The 19,776-nt window shown below is 38.8% G+C and overlaps 1 protein-coding gene across 1 annotated transcript in view; it reads right to left on the bottom strand.

The window, feature by feature from the left end:
* Window positions 1-10,886: 10,886 nt before the first annotated feature.
* Window positions 10,887-19,776, bottom strand: part of NYAP2 (neuronal tyrosine-phosphorylated phosphoinositide-3-kinase adaptor 2) — a 177,248-nt gene continuing 168,358 nt past the window's right edge. The window contains exon 6 of the mRNA XM_054038887.1: window positions 10,887-14,977. Coding sequence (XP_053894862.1) covers window positions 14,750-14,977 — 228 coding nt within the window. The 3' untranslated portion in view covers window positions 10,887-14,749. The remainder of the gene's footprint in view (window positions 14,978-19,776) is intronic.

The following is a 19,776-nucleotide window of genomic DNA, read 5'->3' as shown; positions in this document are numbered from 1 at the left end:
CATTGAAATCAAATACAGTTAAGTACCTAGTGGGATTTTCAAAAGCGCCTACCTACATATTTAGGCATGTTAGCACCTTTACACATCTGGCCCTAGATCCCTCCATACCAGCTCAGTCCTGGACCTCTATGTAGAAACTCCTTATTTTTCTATATTAGGGCCCAACTGTGCAAGCTTTATGTTGGGGAGCGCTTATCTGTGTGAATAATCACTAGTGCTACTCACATGAGTAAGGGTTGGATGTCAGGCGGGTCCTTACTGGTCCTTCTCCTCAAGAGCTTAAAAGCCAAATAAAGAATAGATTTGGGCTCACTGTGGCAGAGATCACCAGATTAATTTTACCTATGTTTCCCTACCTTGGTCCAGCGGGCTATAGCCACAAAGGTACACAACCTCCCTAATTAAATAAATATGTATGTGTCGCGTCCTCTCTCTTAAGGCTGCTGCTTCTGTCTTCATTTTGTAGGTGTGCAGCAAAGTTACAAGCTGATGCCCCATTTCACATGAACAGCTTTCAAAAATATTGAACAAAGTAGCTGAATAACAATTATCCACAATCAGGGCCGGCTCCAGGCACCAGCTTCTCAAGCAGGTGCTTGGAGCGGCCGCTCCGGAGAGGGGCGGCACGTCCAGGCATTCAGCGGCAATTCGGCGGACGGTCCCGCACTCCGCCTGGGAGTGAAGGACCTCCCGTCGAATTCGCAATTGCGGCTTTTTTTGTTGGTTTTTTTGTTGTTTGTTTTGGCTGCTTGGGGCGGCCAAAACCCTGGAGCCGGCCCTGTCCACAATGTAGTTAAAGGATCCAGCAAGTGGAAAGTTGAGGTAAGGAAATATTGGAGGCTGAGACCGATGACATTTCACATTTCATTTTTGTGTAAAATATGGGACACACAACGTTATTGAAACCTCATTAAAGCCTTGATTTACGTCTGACAATTTGAGTCAGCCAATGCAGGCCCATCCAGAGATAAATCAAATCTGTATAAAATATTCTCTGTCTAGAGTAAATCCAAAAGGGTGTTCTTCAAAGGTAGCATAGCAGTAAATGCACCATTAATTATTCTTCCGTGTTGTATTATGTAGTGATCTTAACTTGAGATATTTGATGGACAGAGGACACCTTGTTAAAAGCAAAAATTCAAAGTCAGCAGTCGATCTGATTTATTTTTAGCATATCATGGAAACACTATGAAACTTTTCTAAGACACACCTTGAACAAAGAGAATATATACATTAGCTCTAATAAGATAGTCCATGACACCAGAAAATAATTAACCTCTCTTTAAAGGACAATAATATATGCTTATAGTAAAGAAAGTTAGTATAAAATGTATACATGTTATTTCTGTCTTTCTCTCTCTCTCCTAGATAGGTAGATAGCTAGATGCTGAACACAGTTTACATAGCCAATTATTAGTCTTTTTGAAAAGGCACTATGAAAGAACTCACTAGTAAGAAATGACATTATCACAGCCAAAGTCTGGAGCTAGTATTTCATGTTCCTGAAGGTGATCATGCTCAAAATAGGATTGCGGTTTGAGATGTCAGAAATCAAATGCTTCAGAGGAAATACCTTGATACCATAACATAGCCATAGATGGTACAAGTCATTGGAGTCATTCTCAATTTTTAGACAATCACAGAATGAATTCAGGTTTGTTACTTGACCTCTGTGCACCTCTCTGCATCCACTGTCATCTCCACAAATATTGCATCAAAGATCAGCTTCCCAGGAGAACTAAATTGCCACATACATATAAATAATAACTTGTCTCAATAGGTTCATGACCCAGCCTGTACTGAAGGTCCAGTTTACCCACTTCAGTAATTATGGTCAAACTACAGTGCACAGTAATTATCACAATGTAATGGTTGTCCCCTCAACATAGCCCCAAAAGTGAGCCAACGCAGCCCAAAAAGTGGGTTTTGCTGGCCAAAATGGCCTCCTTTAGCAGGACGGAAACTGTAACTTAACATTCCCCACCACCACACTGAAAATCCAGAGGTAGGGCATTAGCAATCCGACTGGCTGCTTTTCCTAGCTGACTCCTCCATGAGATGCAGGAGACCAGAGAAGTGTAATTTACCCCTTCATGTGTCAGCTTCAACAGATCTGGACCTTCAACTAAAATGTGTACCACTATGTGTTTTCTCTCTGGATTACTGCAATGCACTTGGCACAGAGCTATCCTCTCAAACCAGTCAGAAATGTTAGCTAATGCAGAATGCAGCTGAAGACAGGCAGTCTTGCAGAGAGCATGCTATACCACCTGGGATCTAGGATCTGCATTGGCAAGTTCTGGGTGAAGCTTAAAGTGTTGATTTTGATCTTTAATATCTTAGGTGATTTGGATCGCAGCTATTTGAAAGACTGTTTCTCTTCATGGCAGTTCAGATCATCTCAGGTGTGTGAGCTGGTGGCCCCATCTGAGTATAATAGGAACTGGGCTGCAGGCAGAATGTTCTCAGAGAGGGGTCCTAGGCTTCTCCCACTTTTCCACCAGAGCCTAGATTTGAGGGCCTTCAGGACATGCTGCCAGATGTACCTTTATTCCCAGGCTTTTCCAGGATAAGAGGAGAGATGATTGGGGGAATGGGCTAGGATGGGAGGGAAGAATTGTTCGATAGGCTGGGTTAGGAAGAGTTGGGCAGAGGTCAGGGGAGGTTAAGCCCCATCACATTTTATATGGTCATAACAAGTTGCGGGAGTAACCTACTTGTGGCACTCTTGACCTTTTGAGTTGGTTTTTAGTTTTTGTACAGTGCCTACAGGATGGGAGGGTGCTTTAGAAATGTACATTAACTATATAAGTATATCCAAAATATTCCTCTGCTCTGCCCTGCTGAAGCCTTTTCCCTTCTCAGTAAACAATATGCTGTTATTACTCAAGTATGTTTAGGCAAAAGCCCTTGTATATTTATGCTGTTCTGAAACCTCTGGAACTTAATCTAGAATAGCAGCTGCACTTCTATACTTTTCCTCTAATAATTCAACATTTATCAGAGGGAGGCACAGTCTTGTGCAAAAGTGACATTACAGCCTGTTCATTAATCAGCTGGGACAAGGGTCTGAATGGACATATGATAATGACACCCTTTCACAAATACATCATCTTTGTTAGTGGCTGCATGCTTCCATTTGTTCCAGGTTACTAGATCTATGTCTGGATGGACATAGTGGTAAATGAGTGCTGCTGTCCTTGCTGGTGCTCAGTGCTGTATCATTGAACAAGCGGATAGTGTTTAGTCAGTCGCATAGATTCAGCAGAGAATAATTCATCCAATAAACCTCTTATCCTGTATATACAGGGTGTCAGAGCACCATTAAGCTTCTGATGAGTTGGAAAAGAGAGACAGGGAGAAAACATTAACCTCCTTATGTAAATAATTGCAGCTCACACTGGCAGGAAGTGCCATGTTTTTGTTTCACAGAAATTGGGTGACAAAATTCAGCATATTGTGAGGGAGTCTAGAAAATTGGTTAGGTCCTGGAGACCTGGACTCTTTAAATACACACCATAGGTGCAAAGAGTTATGTTTGAAATAATGGCACTAAAAACATGGATGAGTTAGAAAAACAAATGCTTTTTGGGAAGAACTAAATTCCACTGAGCTTAACTGAAACTTGGAGTTCCTCAAGGTTCGGTTTTGGGACCCATTTTATTTAATCTATTTATTACTGACCTCGGAACCGATTGCAAAAGTGGGCTGATAAAGTTTGCGGATGACACGAAGCTGGGAGGCGTTGCCAATACGGAGGAGGATAGGGATATTCTGCAAGGAGACTTGAATGAGCTTGTGAATTGGAGTATCAGAAATAGGATGAAATTTAATAGTGAAAAGTGTAAGGTGATGCATTTAGGGATGACTAACAACAATTTTAGTTACAAGCTGGGGACGCATTGGTTAGAAGTAACAGAGGAGGAGAAAGACCTCGGGGTCCTTGTAGACCACAGGATGACTATGAGTCGACAATGTGACGTGGCGGTGAAAAAAGCCAATGCGGTCTTGGGATGCATTAGGCGAGGTATATCTAGTAGGGATAAGGAGGTGCTGCTTCCGTTGTATAAGGCGCTGGTGAGACCTCATTTGGAGTACTGTGTGCAGTTCTTGTCTCCAATGTTTAAAAAAGATGAACTCAAACTGGAACGGGTACAGAGAAGGGCCACTAGGATGATCAGAGGAATGGAAAACCTGTCGTATGAAAGGAGACTAGAGGAGCTCGGGTTGTTTAGTCTGACCAAACGAAGGCTAAGGGGGGATATGATTGCTCTCTTTAAATATATCAGAGGGATAAATACAAGGGAGGGAGAGGAACTATTCCAGCTTAGTACTAATGTGGACACGAGAACGAATGAGTATAAACTGGCCGTGGGGAAGTTTAGGCTTGAAATTAGACGAAGGTTTCTGACCGTTAGAGGGGTGAAATATTGGAACGGCCTTCCGAGGGAAACGGTGGGGGCGAAGGACTTGTCTGGGTCTGGTTTTAAGATTAAGTTAGATAAGTTTATGGAGGGAATGGTTTAATGGAAAAACATGATTTTAGCCAAGGAATACTGAGCCGTGGCAGGTAAATAGTATAATGGCTAACAAGGGTTAGGCTGGAGACTCTTGCCTACATGCTCGGGGTTTTACTAATCGCCATATTTGGAGTCGGGAAGGAATTTTCCTCCAGGTTAGATTGGCAGAGGCCCTGGAGGTTTTTCGCCTTCCTCCGCAGCATGGGGCAGGGATCGCTAGCAGGAGGGCTCTCTGCCCATTGAAATCACCAAACCACAGGATTTGGGGACTTCAACAGCAGAGTCAAGGGAAGGGGTAGGGACGGCTTTGTGGCCTGCAACATGCAGGGGGTCAGACCAGATGATCATAATGGTCCCTTCTGACCTTAAAGTCTATGAGTCTATGAGTCTACAGAAACAAGCAGGAGAAGAAGACAGCAGGTTTGATTCTTCACTGCCTTGTACCCTGTATGATCATTTTGCCTCATTGTCTATGCTCCCACATGCACCTTTATAGAGGCTGCTTCAACGAGTCATAGTAAAGTTTGTGTTCAACACAAACTCTTGTTTAGAACTATTTCTGAACAATTTAATCTTCAACAGTTGAAGTTTTGGTGACATTCCCCACCCCCAACAAAGACCTGGCTACAAGGCCAAGACCACACTATTATAAATTAGGAGTAAATGAGCTGTTCTTCCAAACCTCCAAGCCAAGAGCAGTCAGGCAAACCTACCTTGTGTCCCCTTACTGGCCAAATTTGGGAAACAAGCTGTTATTTGGAGACTTGGTAAATAAAAGAACTTTACAACTAAACTAGAGCTGTGAGCGAAAAGTGAATCAAGAGTCCCAGTGAGAGACAGGCAGTATATCTAGAAAGCTAAACCAATGCCTAATAGTTCCAGACTAGCACAGCATGCTGCTAGGCGAAGAGAAACGCCCCTTAAGATTTTAAAGTTGGTTTAAAAACAAATAACTACAAACATTTACTGCACCATTGCTTAAGAAATATTTTTTCAATGGCTTCCTTTTATTAGTCCCTAAAATTGACCATTTACCTTCTAGATCACCTGATTCATTAGATGAAACTTAACAAAAATCACTTCTTATTTTCAGTCCTTTGCCAATAATCCTCCCACAAAAAAGGGCACTTCACATATCCCATTAATGTCTTTAAAATAAAGAAAAGGCTAAGCATGCAGCAGTAACCAGTGGAGTGAATGGATACTGAGTTGTGTCATGACAGGAGTTATTTTATCCTGAGGCAGGTCATTAAGCTAGGCTCAGGAAACAGGGTTCAGTTTCTTTGCAAGGACTGCTGTGTGTTACGTCTCTATCACAAGGTGTGGGCCTTGCTCCTCCCCCTCCCCCTTCTTGACACAAGAACAGTGTTCTGCCATAAAACAGTTGGCCCATCTGACTGTGAGGCTCTCCCAGGAAAAGTCTAGTTCACAAAGATTTAACCCCGTGGATACATGATTAATTTATCTCTTCCCTTTGAATGTATTGATCCATTTGTCACAGGGCTTAAAAGCATATTTGGGGAAAGGAGAATTAAAATAAAATAAAAAATAAAAAAACTTAACTAAAAAGGCTGAGCCAGCTCCAATAGGGAGGATTCTCATTACTCAATCCTTTCATTGTTGTTATCAATTATTTGTATTATAGAGCCTTCAAATTCCATCCAAGACCAGGGCCTCCTGGCGCTAGGCACTTACAGACATGTAGTATGAGGTATGAAAAGAGGTTGCAGTCTAAACAGACAATACACATAAGGAGTAGAAGAAATGAGATATTAGTGTCCAATTTTATAGCTGGGGAACTGAGATGCAAAGAAAGGGAGGTCCTAGTCCTGCAAAGACTAACTCACATGGTTAACTATAAGAATGTAAGAAGTGTCATTGTCTTCAAACTTAGGGTATATCGATTCTTCTATCTGGAGGTGTAATTTTTGCAGCTCAGGGAGATAGCCAAGTTATCTCTGAAAGAGCTCACGCACTAAAAAGACATTGCAGCCATGGTGGTCCGAGTGGTGGGAAGGGCTAGCTGCTCTTCGTACGTAACCATCCGAGATTCTAGGTATATAGGGCAGCTAGCCCCTCCCTCCTCTTGTGTTGCCATGGCTACACTCTGTCTTTTTTAGGAGACACATTATAATCATTATTAATTTTTGTATCATATTTATTGGTGTAAAACTTAGTCAAATACGTTGCAGGATTTCGGTCATTCTATCAAAGGGCCAACCAAACTAATCCAAACATGAATCCCCATGTTGTTGATTCTAAATCCAGGGTCAGAGAAGTGTGGGAACAGTTTTCTTACCTTGATTTTGCTGCACATAGGCTGCCCCCTGCCACCTCCCATAAAGATGTATTGTGAAATCAGTGTAGAGCTGAGTTCACTGTTCCTGTGTCTTCTCCATGTGCTTTCAGATGGCAGCATGCATGGAGAGCAGCAGGGAGTGGAAATGCAGAGCCCTGAATTTTAACTGAAGATAGGGGAATGGTTTAGCAAAAATAGCATCTTCATCCACACAAAACATCTCAGAATTTTTGTTAAAAAAATCAGACCTTTTGAAACCCTTTTAACATTATTATATGTCTCTGCATTATCTGGTTCAGGCTAGGCCTGGAAAGAGAAATATCTGCATCCCAGGAGTGAGAATGAATTCATGGAAGTCTCAAGAGAAACATACTATCCTGCTGCAATTTGCAGACCAGTTTTGAGATTCTGAGAAGGTAATTGGACTGGGAGTCAAGAAATTTGGGCACTGCTCCCAGCTCTGCCATTGATGTACTATGACCTGAGGCAAGTCAATTAAATTGTACCTGAATTTTCCCATCTATAAATGGATATAATTATAGTTAACTTACATTATAAAGTACTTCAGAGTCTGTGCAAGAAACATACTTTATAAATGCTAAGTACAGTGTCGCTAAATATTATCATAGAAAAACAAACCTGTTGACAGTCCACCACTATTCCTGATTTCTGTGCACATCCTCACGTGGAAAGATAGCCTAGGAGCAGGAAAGGAAGTGGTGAAGGGAAAAAATAAAAAATAAATGGGAGAGGAAAGGGATAGGGCAGAGAGAAAGTGAGGGGGGAATAACAATTGTAATACACCTCTACCCTGATATAACGCAACCCGATATAACACAAATTCGGATATAACGCGGTAAAGCAGCGCTCTGGGGGGCAGGGCTGCACACTCCGGTGGATCAAAGCAAGTTCGATATAACGTGGTTTCCCCTATAACACGGTAAGATTTTTTGGCTCCCGAGGACAGCATTATATCGAGGTAGAGGTGTATATGAAATATACAGCGCAAATTTGATCCCAAAGCACATTGGAAAAAAGAAAAGGAATCGGACAGAAAAGTAAAGAGAGAAAGGGACAGAGAAATGAAAAAAAAAATGCTCCACAAATGAAGAGAAGAATAAAACAACCAGCTGTCACAGAGAGAAAAAATCTCAATTTAAAGGTGATAGGTGTGTACATTTGTTTTAAAGGGAAAGCTAGCCCATAATAGAGATGTTTTTAGGTTTAAAAAGTAATTGCCAAATGTTTTCAGCAGTGCCTTTGAGCAGTGTTTCTTTTCAGTTCTCTTTAGTTTTTGTAAATTTTATTTAGCTTCATGCTGTTTCATTGCCGACACTCTGTCAGCTGTCACTGTAGTACTGAGTAATGTTGGCCCATCACTGCTTTATTGGCCATTCAATTTTTTGCCTTGCTGCAGGCAGGTTACTTATTATTAAGCAAGACAGACCATGTGTGTCTGACTATGTGGCCAGTTTGGTGACAGGATAAACTAACCCAGACTGATTTGCAACAGAGAGGTGGGTAGTTCTCTACCCAAGGTTATAGAAATCATTTTTAAAATGCAAAAGCTATGTAGCCACACAGGCAGCACCAAAGAGAACATCTTGTAGCATTTAAACAAACTTAAAATTCAACATAGAAGTCCAGCCACTGCTTTTACTGGTCTAGTTTCCAGTTAATTTATTTTCAACCTCATTAGGTGAAAACAATGGCATATGAAAAAGAGTGCTTCTCTGAACTAGGAAAGGGGACACATATAAGAATATTCTACTGAGTAAAAAAAAAGAAAGATAAAATTACTCAGGTGAGAAAAAATAAGGTACGCTGTTGCATTTGGGGTTCAATATTGCTCTTATCGGCTCTGTCCCTGACACAGGTGCCGAGGTCTCAGGTGCAATTATGATGCAAAGGTTGGGGCAGGCTAGGAGAATTCCCACTCCCTTTATGGCAAAGTCCTATAGAGCTGAATAGTAGATAGACATTATGAACCGTCCTAAGGAAAGGAACAGAGAATGATTTCTTCTCTGTAGGATGATTCTAAAAACATATAGATTATCTTTTAAATTCTATACATTTTTAGAGTAATCTCTGTAGAAACCTATTGGTTTAATCTATGTTCAGTTCTGTAGGGCTTTTCGGCTAGGGCCCATGCAAGTACTATGCACCCTCTGCTGGGCGCTCTGGAGCTTAGGTCCAGAGGGGCTCACTGAACATCACTGTACAGAGGACAGAGGGGTTACTTTGAGGTGGGCGAGAGTGGATATACTCCACTATATGGGCTCAGGTCATTGAGTCCACCCCCAAGAGCTGGGGTAGAGGGAGCTAACGAAACTTCTGTACAGCAGCTATGGCTGCTTAGTAGCTCTGTTGCCAGTCTGTAACCTGGAAGCAGAGAAATGGCTTATCCTGGGGTCCAGCATATGGCTCTTGAAGCAAAAATTGCTTCTTTAGATCTTCTGCCTCCTGGGAGTGCTCCATTTCCTGTAGAAATCAATGGAAAACTTTCATTGGATTAGGCCCTTTGTGTAAAGCAATGCTGAAATGAGAAACATGGATAGTTTCCTTTGGCATACTAAATGTATTGCTCATTATTACCATAAACTTCTAGTATCAGAGGGGTAGCCGTGTTAGTCTGACTCTGTAAAAAGCAACAGAGGGTCCTGTGGCACCTTTATGCTCCCAATACTTCTGTTAATCTTAAAGGTGCCACAGGATCCTCTGTTGCTTTTTACATAAACTTCTAGAATCTTGATTACAGTGATTTTTTGTATAAAATCACTACTTTGCCAAGGACACTGCTACCTCCTTTTGCCAGTTTAAGATCTGGAAGGAGCGATGGACCAACAAAGAAGTGCTCATTCTTGTTCCTTGTAATAGGAAGACTATGTCTTTGACAGCAAATATATTAATATCAAGCCATACCCTTATAGTAACTTCACCAGATCTCTGGTTGGGTATGGGAGCAGAAAGGATAGGGTCCCCCCATGGAATGAGCAGTTCCCAAATCCTGCAGAACCCCTGAGACCTCACTATTGCCAAACCCAAACATTCAAAAATCATGAGTCAGGCTCACCAGGTATCATGAGATTAGGGTGACCAGATGTCCCGATTTTATAGGGACAGGCCCGATTTTGGGGGCTTTTTCTTATATAGGCTCCTATTACCCCCCACCCCGTCCCGATTTTTTACACTTGCTATCTGGTCACCCTACATGAGATTGGCTTAAAAATTAAAAGAGTTTTAAAAATAATAAAAGTTGAATTATTTTTATTTGTTTACTGGTTTGGGAGCCTTTAAGTTCATGTTTTCAAGCTTTTCTTTGCAACCATGAGGTCTAGAACTCTCTTTTTTTGTTAATGCAATGGGAGATACTGTCAATCACAGAAGTGCAGGATCTAGAGCTTTAACAAAATACGGCAAGAATTGGCAATACTGGAAGACCAGGGTCATTCACACAGAGGCCATGTAGTTCTATACCAGCTTTGGAGCACACAGGGCTTGCCATCCCCAACATCTTCATGGCATGGCTAGCCTGCCCACTACAGTCACTGTGGAATTCCCCTGCAGAGGCTCTGTTTCACATTCAACAGAGCCTGAAGTTGACAACAGGCTGGGATCACTTGGGACTGCATTGACTTGTAAGCAGATTCCTTACACTGTTGATCGGAGCATGATGCATACTTGCCCTGCCTCACTTGTGGATTCTGCAGACCGTGGTAGTGCCATCAAGGTGACACTCCTCCTTCCACCCAGAAAGCGGGAGATCAGGAGATGAGGAATCTTTCCACTAGCAGATTCATAGGGTAAGTTCTGGCCCTTGGCTCGGAAGAAAATAATGATCCCTCAAGTTGAGAATGAAACTAATGACATTCATGCAGCCAGGCCTAGCCAGAGAGTATTAAAATGATCAAGTTATTGCTCCCTAATAAAACATGCAATAAAAAATTGCATCAGAATGAATATAAAAGCCCATTATTTCACTTTTCCTCAAGAGAGTGTTTAATGCAAATCCCTAATAAACAAGCAGTTTTAAAGTAGATACCAACAAACAGAAATAAAAGGCAGGATATTTTAAACTATTGCTTTTATTATAATTCCACTGGAGCACAAATAAATAAGCACTAAATTATTGTAAAATATTGTCAATGCACTAAAGAAAGCAGAATCTCCAAACAACATCTTATTACTTCAGAAGTATCAAAGTACAGTTAATTACATCTTACTTAAAAAAATCATGTACAAAAATGAAAAGAAAATTATTATGTATTTATACTGTGTATATAGAAATGGTTAATAATATATGATTACACTTATCCTCTAGCTACTCCTTACTCCTACACAATTTCAGGCACATACCTGACATTTCTAATGAAATATGAAAAAAAAAAGCCATATGACATTCAGTTTTAAGATATCGGTAAACATATTACATTGGAATGAACACAGAATGGTTTCTCCGTATTTAAAAACCCTGTAATTTAAAAACATAATGCCATAGTCCACTAAAAGAAAAAATACCATTTTATACCATTTGCTTTAATTTGTTAAAAAGAGCAATAAAAGTAAGCATACATTTGCTAATATACGTAAATACATTTTTAGTGCAAGAATAACAAGACCTGTGACTTTACTGTGCTTTCTTGAAATCACAGTGCACTTTACACAAATTGCTACACTATAATGTTTAACTTTAGGAATTTAAAGCAAAGTAAGTGCATACCAAACAATTTCATATATACAGTCTTCATAAGTGTGTGTATATATATGGCCTGTATGTATATACAGATTGCATATTTATATAACTGCAGCTTTAATGAGCGCATGTTGCCAAACACGATCATTCACCCTGTGATATAGAAACTGCTGAGACAATAGGGAATGTAGAAAATGTTTAGACAGCATTTTGATGGTATGTTCTCTGCAGTGAAGATGCACCTTTTACTCTTAGGCTGTGCACTCTGCCAAATGATAGTGTTGCCAAATGGTCAGAGCACAAGACAGGCACCTACTCCTAGCTCTGGCTTTGATTGGCTTTGACAATCACTCAACATCTCTGCTCAGTCTCACCTTCTATAAAATCTCACCTTCCTCACATAGGCGTGCAGTTTAATTCACGTTTCTAAAGTGCTTTGAAGATAAGTGCTAAGTTATATTTTAATTTTTCATGTGGCATCAAACAATAATTAATATAAGCTATTGTCTACATGACATACAATGGTGGTCTGCAAGCATTTGGCTAATTAAGGGATCATGGCTATTGTGCTGAATTATATAAGCAAAACAATACGTGTTTTTTGTGGTAATTTAAATGGTCACGCAAATCTGTTTACAACCAGAATGCTTCGGTACCATCATAATTATTCCTATATGTCAATATGAAAAGGATACTGTACAAACCTTGAACGGTTGTATATACAATTGTTTATACTTCCCCAAAGGTTTTGTAATTTTGCCTCTTTTGAAGGTTTTTCAAGATGTTCCCATTGGAGGGAAGAATGTCAGTGATGAACAACTGCTCTTGGGGAATGTTTCGAAAGGGAATATTAACATTTTTAAAACGACTAATTGCTTAAGGAAGAGGCCAGTGTATACAAGAAGTATCATGATTGAACACATACATATGTATTGTCAATAGAGAGATTTGGTGCAGTTTGTGAAAGGGACCAAGTAAAAAAAAATTCTCACATTGATGATATGAAAGTCTTTTCTTGGCTTATAATTACCTATAACAAGGAAGATAATGCATTTCACCATTCTAAACATTTTCTGAGTAATGAACCTGTTACTTCAACATATTCTGCACGACCAGCAAGTCATTCTCTTTCCAGCAGATTCTGGAACATTGCAAGATCTCTTGAGTTTTTCTTCTGCCATTTTCTTTCTTTTTTGAAAAAAAATGAGTAGGCAGAATATACAATTGGTGCCTTTTGGGTACAAAATTTATTTAAAGATTCCTTCACAATTTGTGGTTTTTATGTTTTCTATCATTTGGGTTGTGGGGGCATCTTTAAATTTTCATCTAAATTTTGTACCCATTTCAGCCACTGTATATCCAACAACACACACACATTTCATATATACAGCATATATATAAATGAGTGTGTCTATGTTTGCATATATGCACCTATACATATAAACACACATATAGCATAATGCTAATATACATACAAACATATAAACACACACTTCTTTGTTTATCTTATACAGAAATCCTCAATTTGGACATCAAAATATACATTAGTTATAAAATATTTAAAAACTTTATTATTATTTCAGAGGCTGGAAAGAAACTACTACTGATAAAGCATTACTCAAACTTTAGTAATATAGATTACAAAAAAACCTACTAAAATTGGTTATTTTTGGTTTTTTTGATCAGCAGTGATGCCCAGGGCATTGCTGCAATATAATTTCAAAGAAAAGCCAATATGACAATAAGTTCAAACAACACATCTTTTCTTCTCAGAGAATATAATTTTTAAAGGACTATTAAAGAGGAATTTTCATGCTGCCAAATTTCAGAAGCATAGATAGAACTTTACATATACAAAATATATGTGATAGAATTATTTTATCACTCCATGGCAATACAGATATTGTTCACCCTAAAGCGTTTCTTTTGGAAGCTATTTTAATGCACAGCTCTCATCCTCATATGTAGTATAAGCCATCTCTTTCTCCTGTTAAAACCAAGAGGTCATAATTCTTTGGTCATGACATAGCATTCTCTTAGGATGGGTGTGATGTCACAGAGGACTATGACCCAATTATCTGATCAGCCAGGAACAGGAAATGGGTTACTTGAGAGAAAGGTGCTTTGTGGGTCTGATCCAAAGCCAAGTGAAGCCAATGGGAGTCTTTCCATTGATGTCAGTGGAGTTTGGGTCAGGCCTTTTTTAATAATGCTTTCCAATTTGATACAGACCCAACTAGGGATGTTTGGGGTACTTAAAAATAATATAAACAGATTTTGTTACCTTTACTTTCTGGACCAAAGACAAATGTGGACAGGAATCATGGGTGCATTGCCACTGTTTTAACCAGATAAACAATGGGTTAATTCATTATCATGTGATGTACAATTCTTAGTCACAGTGAACCATGGTCTCCTCTAGTCAGCTGAATAAAAGAAGGAAGAGCGTCTATTTTAGACCTTTCTGCAGTAAATTTTGTTTACTTGGTTAGCCAAATGTAGCCTAGGAACTATCACTGGAGACTTTAATAACTGATTGACATAAAAAGAAGGGCAATTTATAATAGTAAATTTACAAAAAATCTGATGCAGAACAACTCTTTTTTAATGCAATTTGGACATCCAAATTAAGCATTTTTATTTGCATTGTTTACAGTTTTTACTACTTCCTGCCAAAACCTTTCCCAGAAGAACAAAAGCAACGGATGTCTCTAATGAATATGACTCTAGTGAACTTCTACAGCCTTAGCACCAGGTTCATTTGTACATTGTACTTGTTAAACAAAAGTACAACCACATGCTTTTGTACAGAGGCCAAATTTAGGCAGGTAAGATCATTAAAAATGACAACAACAAAAAAAGAGCATTAGGATACCACATATAAAATAGTTAATAAAACAATATAACAGTTATATTATATAGTAAAATTCTTCATAAATTTTTGAATTATATATTTTAAACAGTGTATTAGTTCAGGTGTTTTCAATAGATTGGCAAAATATTTACATTTCAATATCTTCTGGATCCAAAAAAATCCTTAATAAATATACATGTCTTAATCAGCTGGAAATTTAGATTTTTCTTTAGATTGACAGGTGAGCACCACATTGGTATGTTTTTCACTAGGTAGTTCGTCACCTGCAGATTAAGTTTTATGTCACAGGCATTGCCTTATTAAGAAAGGAGGCTACTTGTGCATCTTGCAACATTGTAGTGATGGCATCAGCAACAGTCTGGTCATATCGCTGTGTCCCAGAAAACAGTTTGTTGTTTGGAATAAGGAGGGGGGCTGTATTTCTTGTTCCCAGTGTTCTTCTTCCAACTCGGCAAAATGGGCATGCTGTCCTGTTTGCAAAGTCCTTTTTCTGATTTCTGTCGAGCCTTTATTTCTTTGCACAAACAACGCTTTTTCTCAATCATTTCCAGCATTGTATGGTCCCCATGCAACCACTGCATACATGTCACCTATCAAAAAAATAACGCATACAAATAACTGCTTAGCCATAGATTACATTTAGAGTGTTGGCTCCTTGTGGTCACCATGATGTTTGTGAAACATTATCAATGGTTTTATGAACACAAAATCCTTATGCACTAAAAGGAATAAACACAAAAATCCACTTATATATACTAGACAAAGACATAAAAGAAAAAGAAAAATAATCCTTGTTAACATTGCAAGCCTAATGCAAGCTAATAAGGTAAATGTTTTTGCCAAACAACGGCTATTTATTTCTGGATTTTAAATAATATAGTAGATCTTTAAAAGGCACAGAGATCTTACCAATATCCTGCAATGTTGAAGGTAAAAATTCTATCCACTCAAAACCATATTTTATAATGCCTGCCAAATTCAATTTGTCATATTAGAACTGTGATGTTAACACTTCCAAATATAAAGCTAAATATGTTTGGGGTTTTTTGTATGATTTAATTGATCCTATTCCAGTCAGAGGGTTTAACCTATCCTGTTCTCTGAAGTTTTTCATTAACACAAAAGCAGAAAGTTGTTTTAAAACTGAACACCTTCATTCATTCACTCTATTGCAAACTATGGTCCTGATCCAGCAAAGCAGTTAAGCACTTGCTTAATTAAAAGCATATGGGGCATCCTGCTGAAGTCCGGGGAAATAGCTTCTTTTCAGTTCAGTGGGATGATTCATATGATTAAACTTAAATATTGTGTGAAGTGCATCACTGGATTGGGGCCTAAACAGCTAACTTTCAAATGTGTCAGTAAATAGGTCAATGGATTTTGAGCATATCCTTGTGTACATCTGCCTGTGTGCACAGATCAGGTAACTCTGCTCCTAGCAAATGTGATGTGCATATAAAAGTGCTGGTTTGTATGTCAAGACATGTATTTTGCCTGTGCCTTTAACCACACAGTAAACCTTATATAACTGTGAGGCTAAATTTGGAGGCACAGTTTTCGTGGCTCTTCTGAACTTGTAGTGAAAATGTATATACTGTACACTAATACGGAGAATACATTTTAAATTTCACAAAAAATGTTTGTTTACAATTAACTTTATACAGGTAGCATAATCTATGGGCATTCTTTCATCTCCAGGTATGGCGAACAACAGTTTAGAAAAGCACTAAGGGCCTGGTCATTGTTGAAGTCAATGGAGAACTTTCCATTCAAATCAACGGGCAATTGTCAATTTGAAATCTACTCAGTAAAAAAGAGAGAGGGAGAGAGAAAGAATAAAAAAAATTCAGGTACTGCACCTGCCCCTGAGTTCACAAAACAGGGGGAAATGAGTAACCAAGCAGGCATACCTAGCAGAAATATTAATTATGCATACAGTGATCTCAGTCGCACAAAATAAACAAATTGAAAAAAAACAGAAACCCATATATTTTGCTTACAAATGACTTTCCATAAGAGTATTGTTACTTGCAATGCTGGTTTTCAGACAAAAGCATGTTCCTTTAAACTGACACAACAAATTCTTCACTTTGACTTTTGTCTAGGATAGAATTTTGTGCAGTACTGTTTTTGGAAGAGCTGATGATAATGTAATCCTAAACCAGATTAGAGATAAAATGTGGTATTGAACATTGTTGCTAACCTAGAATAATGCAGGTAACATATGCACAGCATACCTTTCCTGAACTGACTGAAGTTAAAAGTCAACTAGGAGCCTGATCTGCTTTGCAATTTCTATTTGAGTGTTTGGCTCTCACTTTAGGTGTGTTGCGTAATTTACGGCAGACTCTGTATGGCAGATGTCATGGTGAGTCACCAGAGTTATTAGACTTGTTATGAGTGCTTTGAACCTGGTTTAAAGCTTGTTGAAGTCAGTGGAGAGATTCCCATTGGCTTCAATGGACTTTGGATCAGAACCTGTGTGACTAAGAGGTTTCCTTGCCATTACGTCCAAGGGCAATATTTTATTACTTACACATCTGTGTCTTCTTTTTTGTTGAATCCCTCTATGTGGCAGGCCAGGCGCATAGTCTGCACACAATTCATCAAATAGAATATCCAAAATACATGACTGCATACCAGCATCTGGGCAGAGTTTGACCAAACAGACACTTGAGAGTGGATTTCACTTACAGGCATGCGGAAATACCCCTTTTTTACCCACCCAGTAAGGGAACAGTGCAAGTTTGAATATGAAATGTATGCCTTATACTGTACTCATCAGCTGTAGCGCACTGGAAAGCCATTATCTGCACATACTGTTGCTATCAAGAATAAATTGCATCCATGATTTCAACCGCACACTCTCCCCATTGTGCTGTATTCGAGTTTGCCTGGTTCTATATCTTCTATTGGATAAAGACTTTCACATGCTTCGAAGGAACTGAAGCTGAATCTTTACATCCTAAAAAGTAAAACACCAATTGCAAATCCCTAAAGGTGGAAGTGGTATTCCAGAATTTGTCTGCATATTAGCAGCTACAAAACAGCTCTGGAATTCCCTGTATCACTGGAGCTAAAATAAACTCAAGTATAGAGAATGCAACATTCTTTTGTATTGGTTAGAGCTAGATGAATAGTTCATAAAGAGCAATTTACTTCAGGTCCAATCTGTGAGATATCTGAGTGCCCTTAACTCCCTGAGAGGAAATGTTCAGCTTCTCTGATGTTTAGCATGTGAAGGTTTCTTCTCCAGGATAAATGATATGTGTGTGGATGCCAAGAAAGAAAAGTTGGTGTACTCTGTAATCAGCCATACACCATTATTTGACAAAAGAAACCTGCCTGCAATATAAGCTTTTCTAAAACAAATCTAAATCATACCGGTATCCTTTATTTAAGCAAGATCATTTACCACAAGTTGTATCATCCCTTAACCAACACATATTTGCATTCACAGCTTTTGTAAAGAAACACATTGTACAACTTGCATTACATAACCAAAAATAGATTAACAGTAATAAAATAATAATAATAATAATATGTTTTTATTTATACACACACACACGTCGGAACATATATATTTTATATAAAAATATTATTTATATTTAAAATAAGTCACACAGATCTGAAACAACTGGGCGGGAAAGAAGAAAATCAGAGAGGTATGGCATTCCAGTTTAGTTTGATTTAGGACCAAGTTGTCAAAATGAGGCCTTTAATTTTGTGCACGTAATCATTTCTATGAGGGCCTCCATTCATGGTAATTTGCATGCACACAATATTTAAGCATGCAAATGATATGAAATGATGCCTGAGTATGTGAATAGTAAAATGTATGGGAGAAATCATGTGCACAAATGATTGTCTGAACAACATTGTCAGAGCAAAATTGGAAAATACGGCCTTAGATGTAAACATTACATTTTAAAAAGGTCAATCCATTTTTGAGGGCCTGATCCTGCACACATGGAAGTCAATGGGAATTTTTCCATTAATTTATACAGAAGTACATTCAGCTCCTTAATATGACCATATGCCTTTTAGAATGCCCTGAAATAGTGAATTAAAAAAACCACATATGAAGCTTTTCGAAAACGGGAGAATGAGGATCACAGCTTGGGCCCTTCAACTCCAAATACTTTTTCTGAAGAGGGCAAACTATCACAAAAGTTTTGAAAAATAAATCAATCTAATGGTTAAAAGGAAAGCCTGAGAGCCAAGAGATGTGGGGTCTATTTTAGCTGTGTTATCAGATTTCTGGATAAGCTTGGAAAATCAAGTAACCTTAGTGCCTCAGTTTCCCCATCTGTAAAAAATGTATTGGTATTTACCTCCCAAAGCTGTTGAGATTAATTTCATTAATGTTTGCAAAATGCTATAAAGGGGAAATAATAATATAATTTTTTTCAGCTCAGAGAAAACATACTTCCCAATTTTAAACTCTAATTATATTCTGTTGTGGAATTAAATTATAAAACTACTGAGTTACATTAAAAGAAAAACTATTATTCATCGGAGAAGTTTGATGAAGAGAGGATTTATCCCTGTCTTACAAACGTCTTCCCTTCTTTCTTTTCCTGACAGAAACTAGCAATGTGGCAAAATTCTGCCTCACTGATATGGAATGCAGAGGAGACAATAATTCATTAATCTTCATAAAGAACTGCAGTAAACTGTCATAAAGTTTGGTTAATAAGCCCTGCAAAGCTTTGGGTGACATCCAGGCTCCATTTAAATCAATGGCAAAACTCCCATTAACTTCAATGAAGCCAGGATTTCTCCCTTTGTCACTAGGCAGGTTCTTCCTTATGAATCTGAATGCATTTGTTAAGGATATTGGGCCTGATCCAATGCTTTTGAAGTCAATGGGAGGCTTTCCGCTGATTCTAGTGTACTTTGGATCAGGCCCACGATGAAGAATGAGATTTAAAAATCCATATTAATGCAGAAATCACATGTGGGAAAGCCAAACTCTATGCTGATACAGGAGGCAACTTTCAGGGTGCCTGGGGATCTCATTTTGAACAGAAATTTTATTGCTGTTTTATTTGGTGTCTGTAACTTAGTAGTGAGCCAAGGAGGTGATTACATCAAAGAGATTGAACTGGGGGAGGAAGTACGAGAGGGAGAGATGTGGCTTCCCAAAACAGCAGTACAGAAGAGATTTTTACTCCTCAAATACATCAGACAGTTGTAATTCAGGAGACCCCTAAATAATTAGGCTTTATGTGGCCATTCTGGGTGGGGTGTGAAGAGGATTGGCTCCACCTCCCAAGCAAGGGAGAGGCCACAGGCCCAGTACCCTTAACAAATGCATTCAGATTCATAATGAAGACCTGCGTAGTGACAAAGGAAGAAATCCTGGCTTCATTGAAGCCAATGGGAG

Source organism: Malaclemys terrapin, chromosome 9 (genome assembly GCF_027887155.1).
Source record: "Malaclemys terrapin pileata isolate rMalTer1 chromosome 9, rMalTer1.hap1, whole genome shotgun sequence".
Lineage (NCBI taxonomy): Eukaryota > Metazoa > Chordata > Testudines > Emydidae > Malaclemys > Malaclemys terrapin.
The sequence above is the reverse complement of the archived record's forward strand: the minus strand, read 5'-3'. Positions and strand labels throughout refer to the sequence as shown.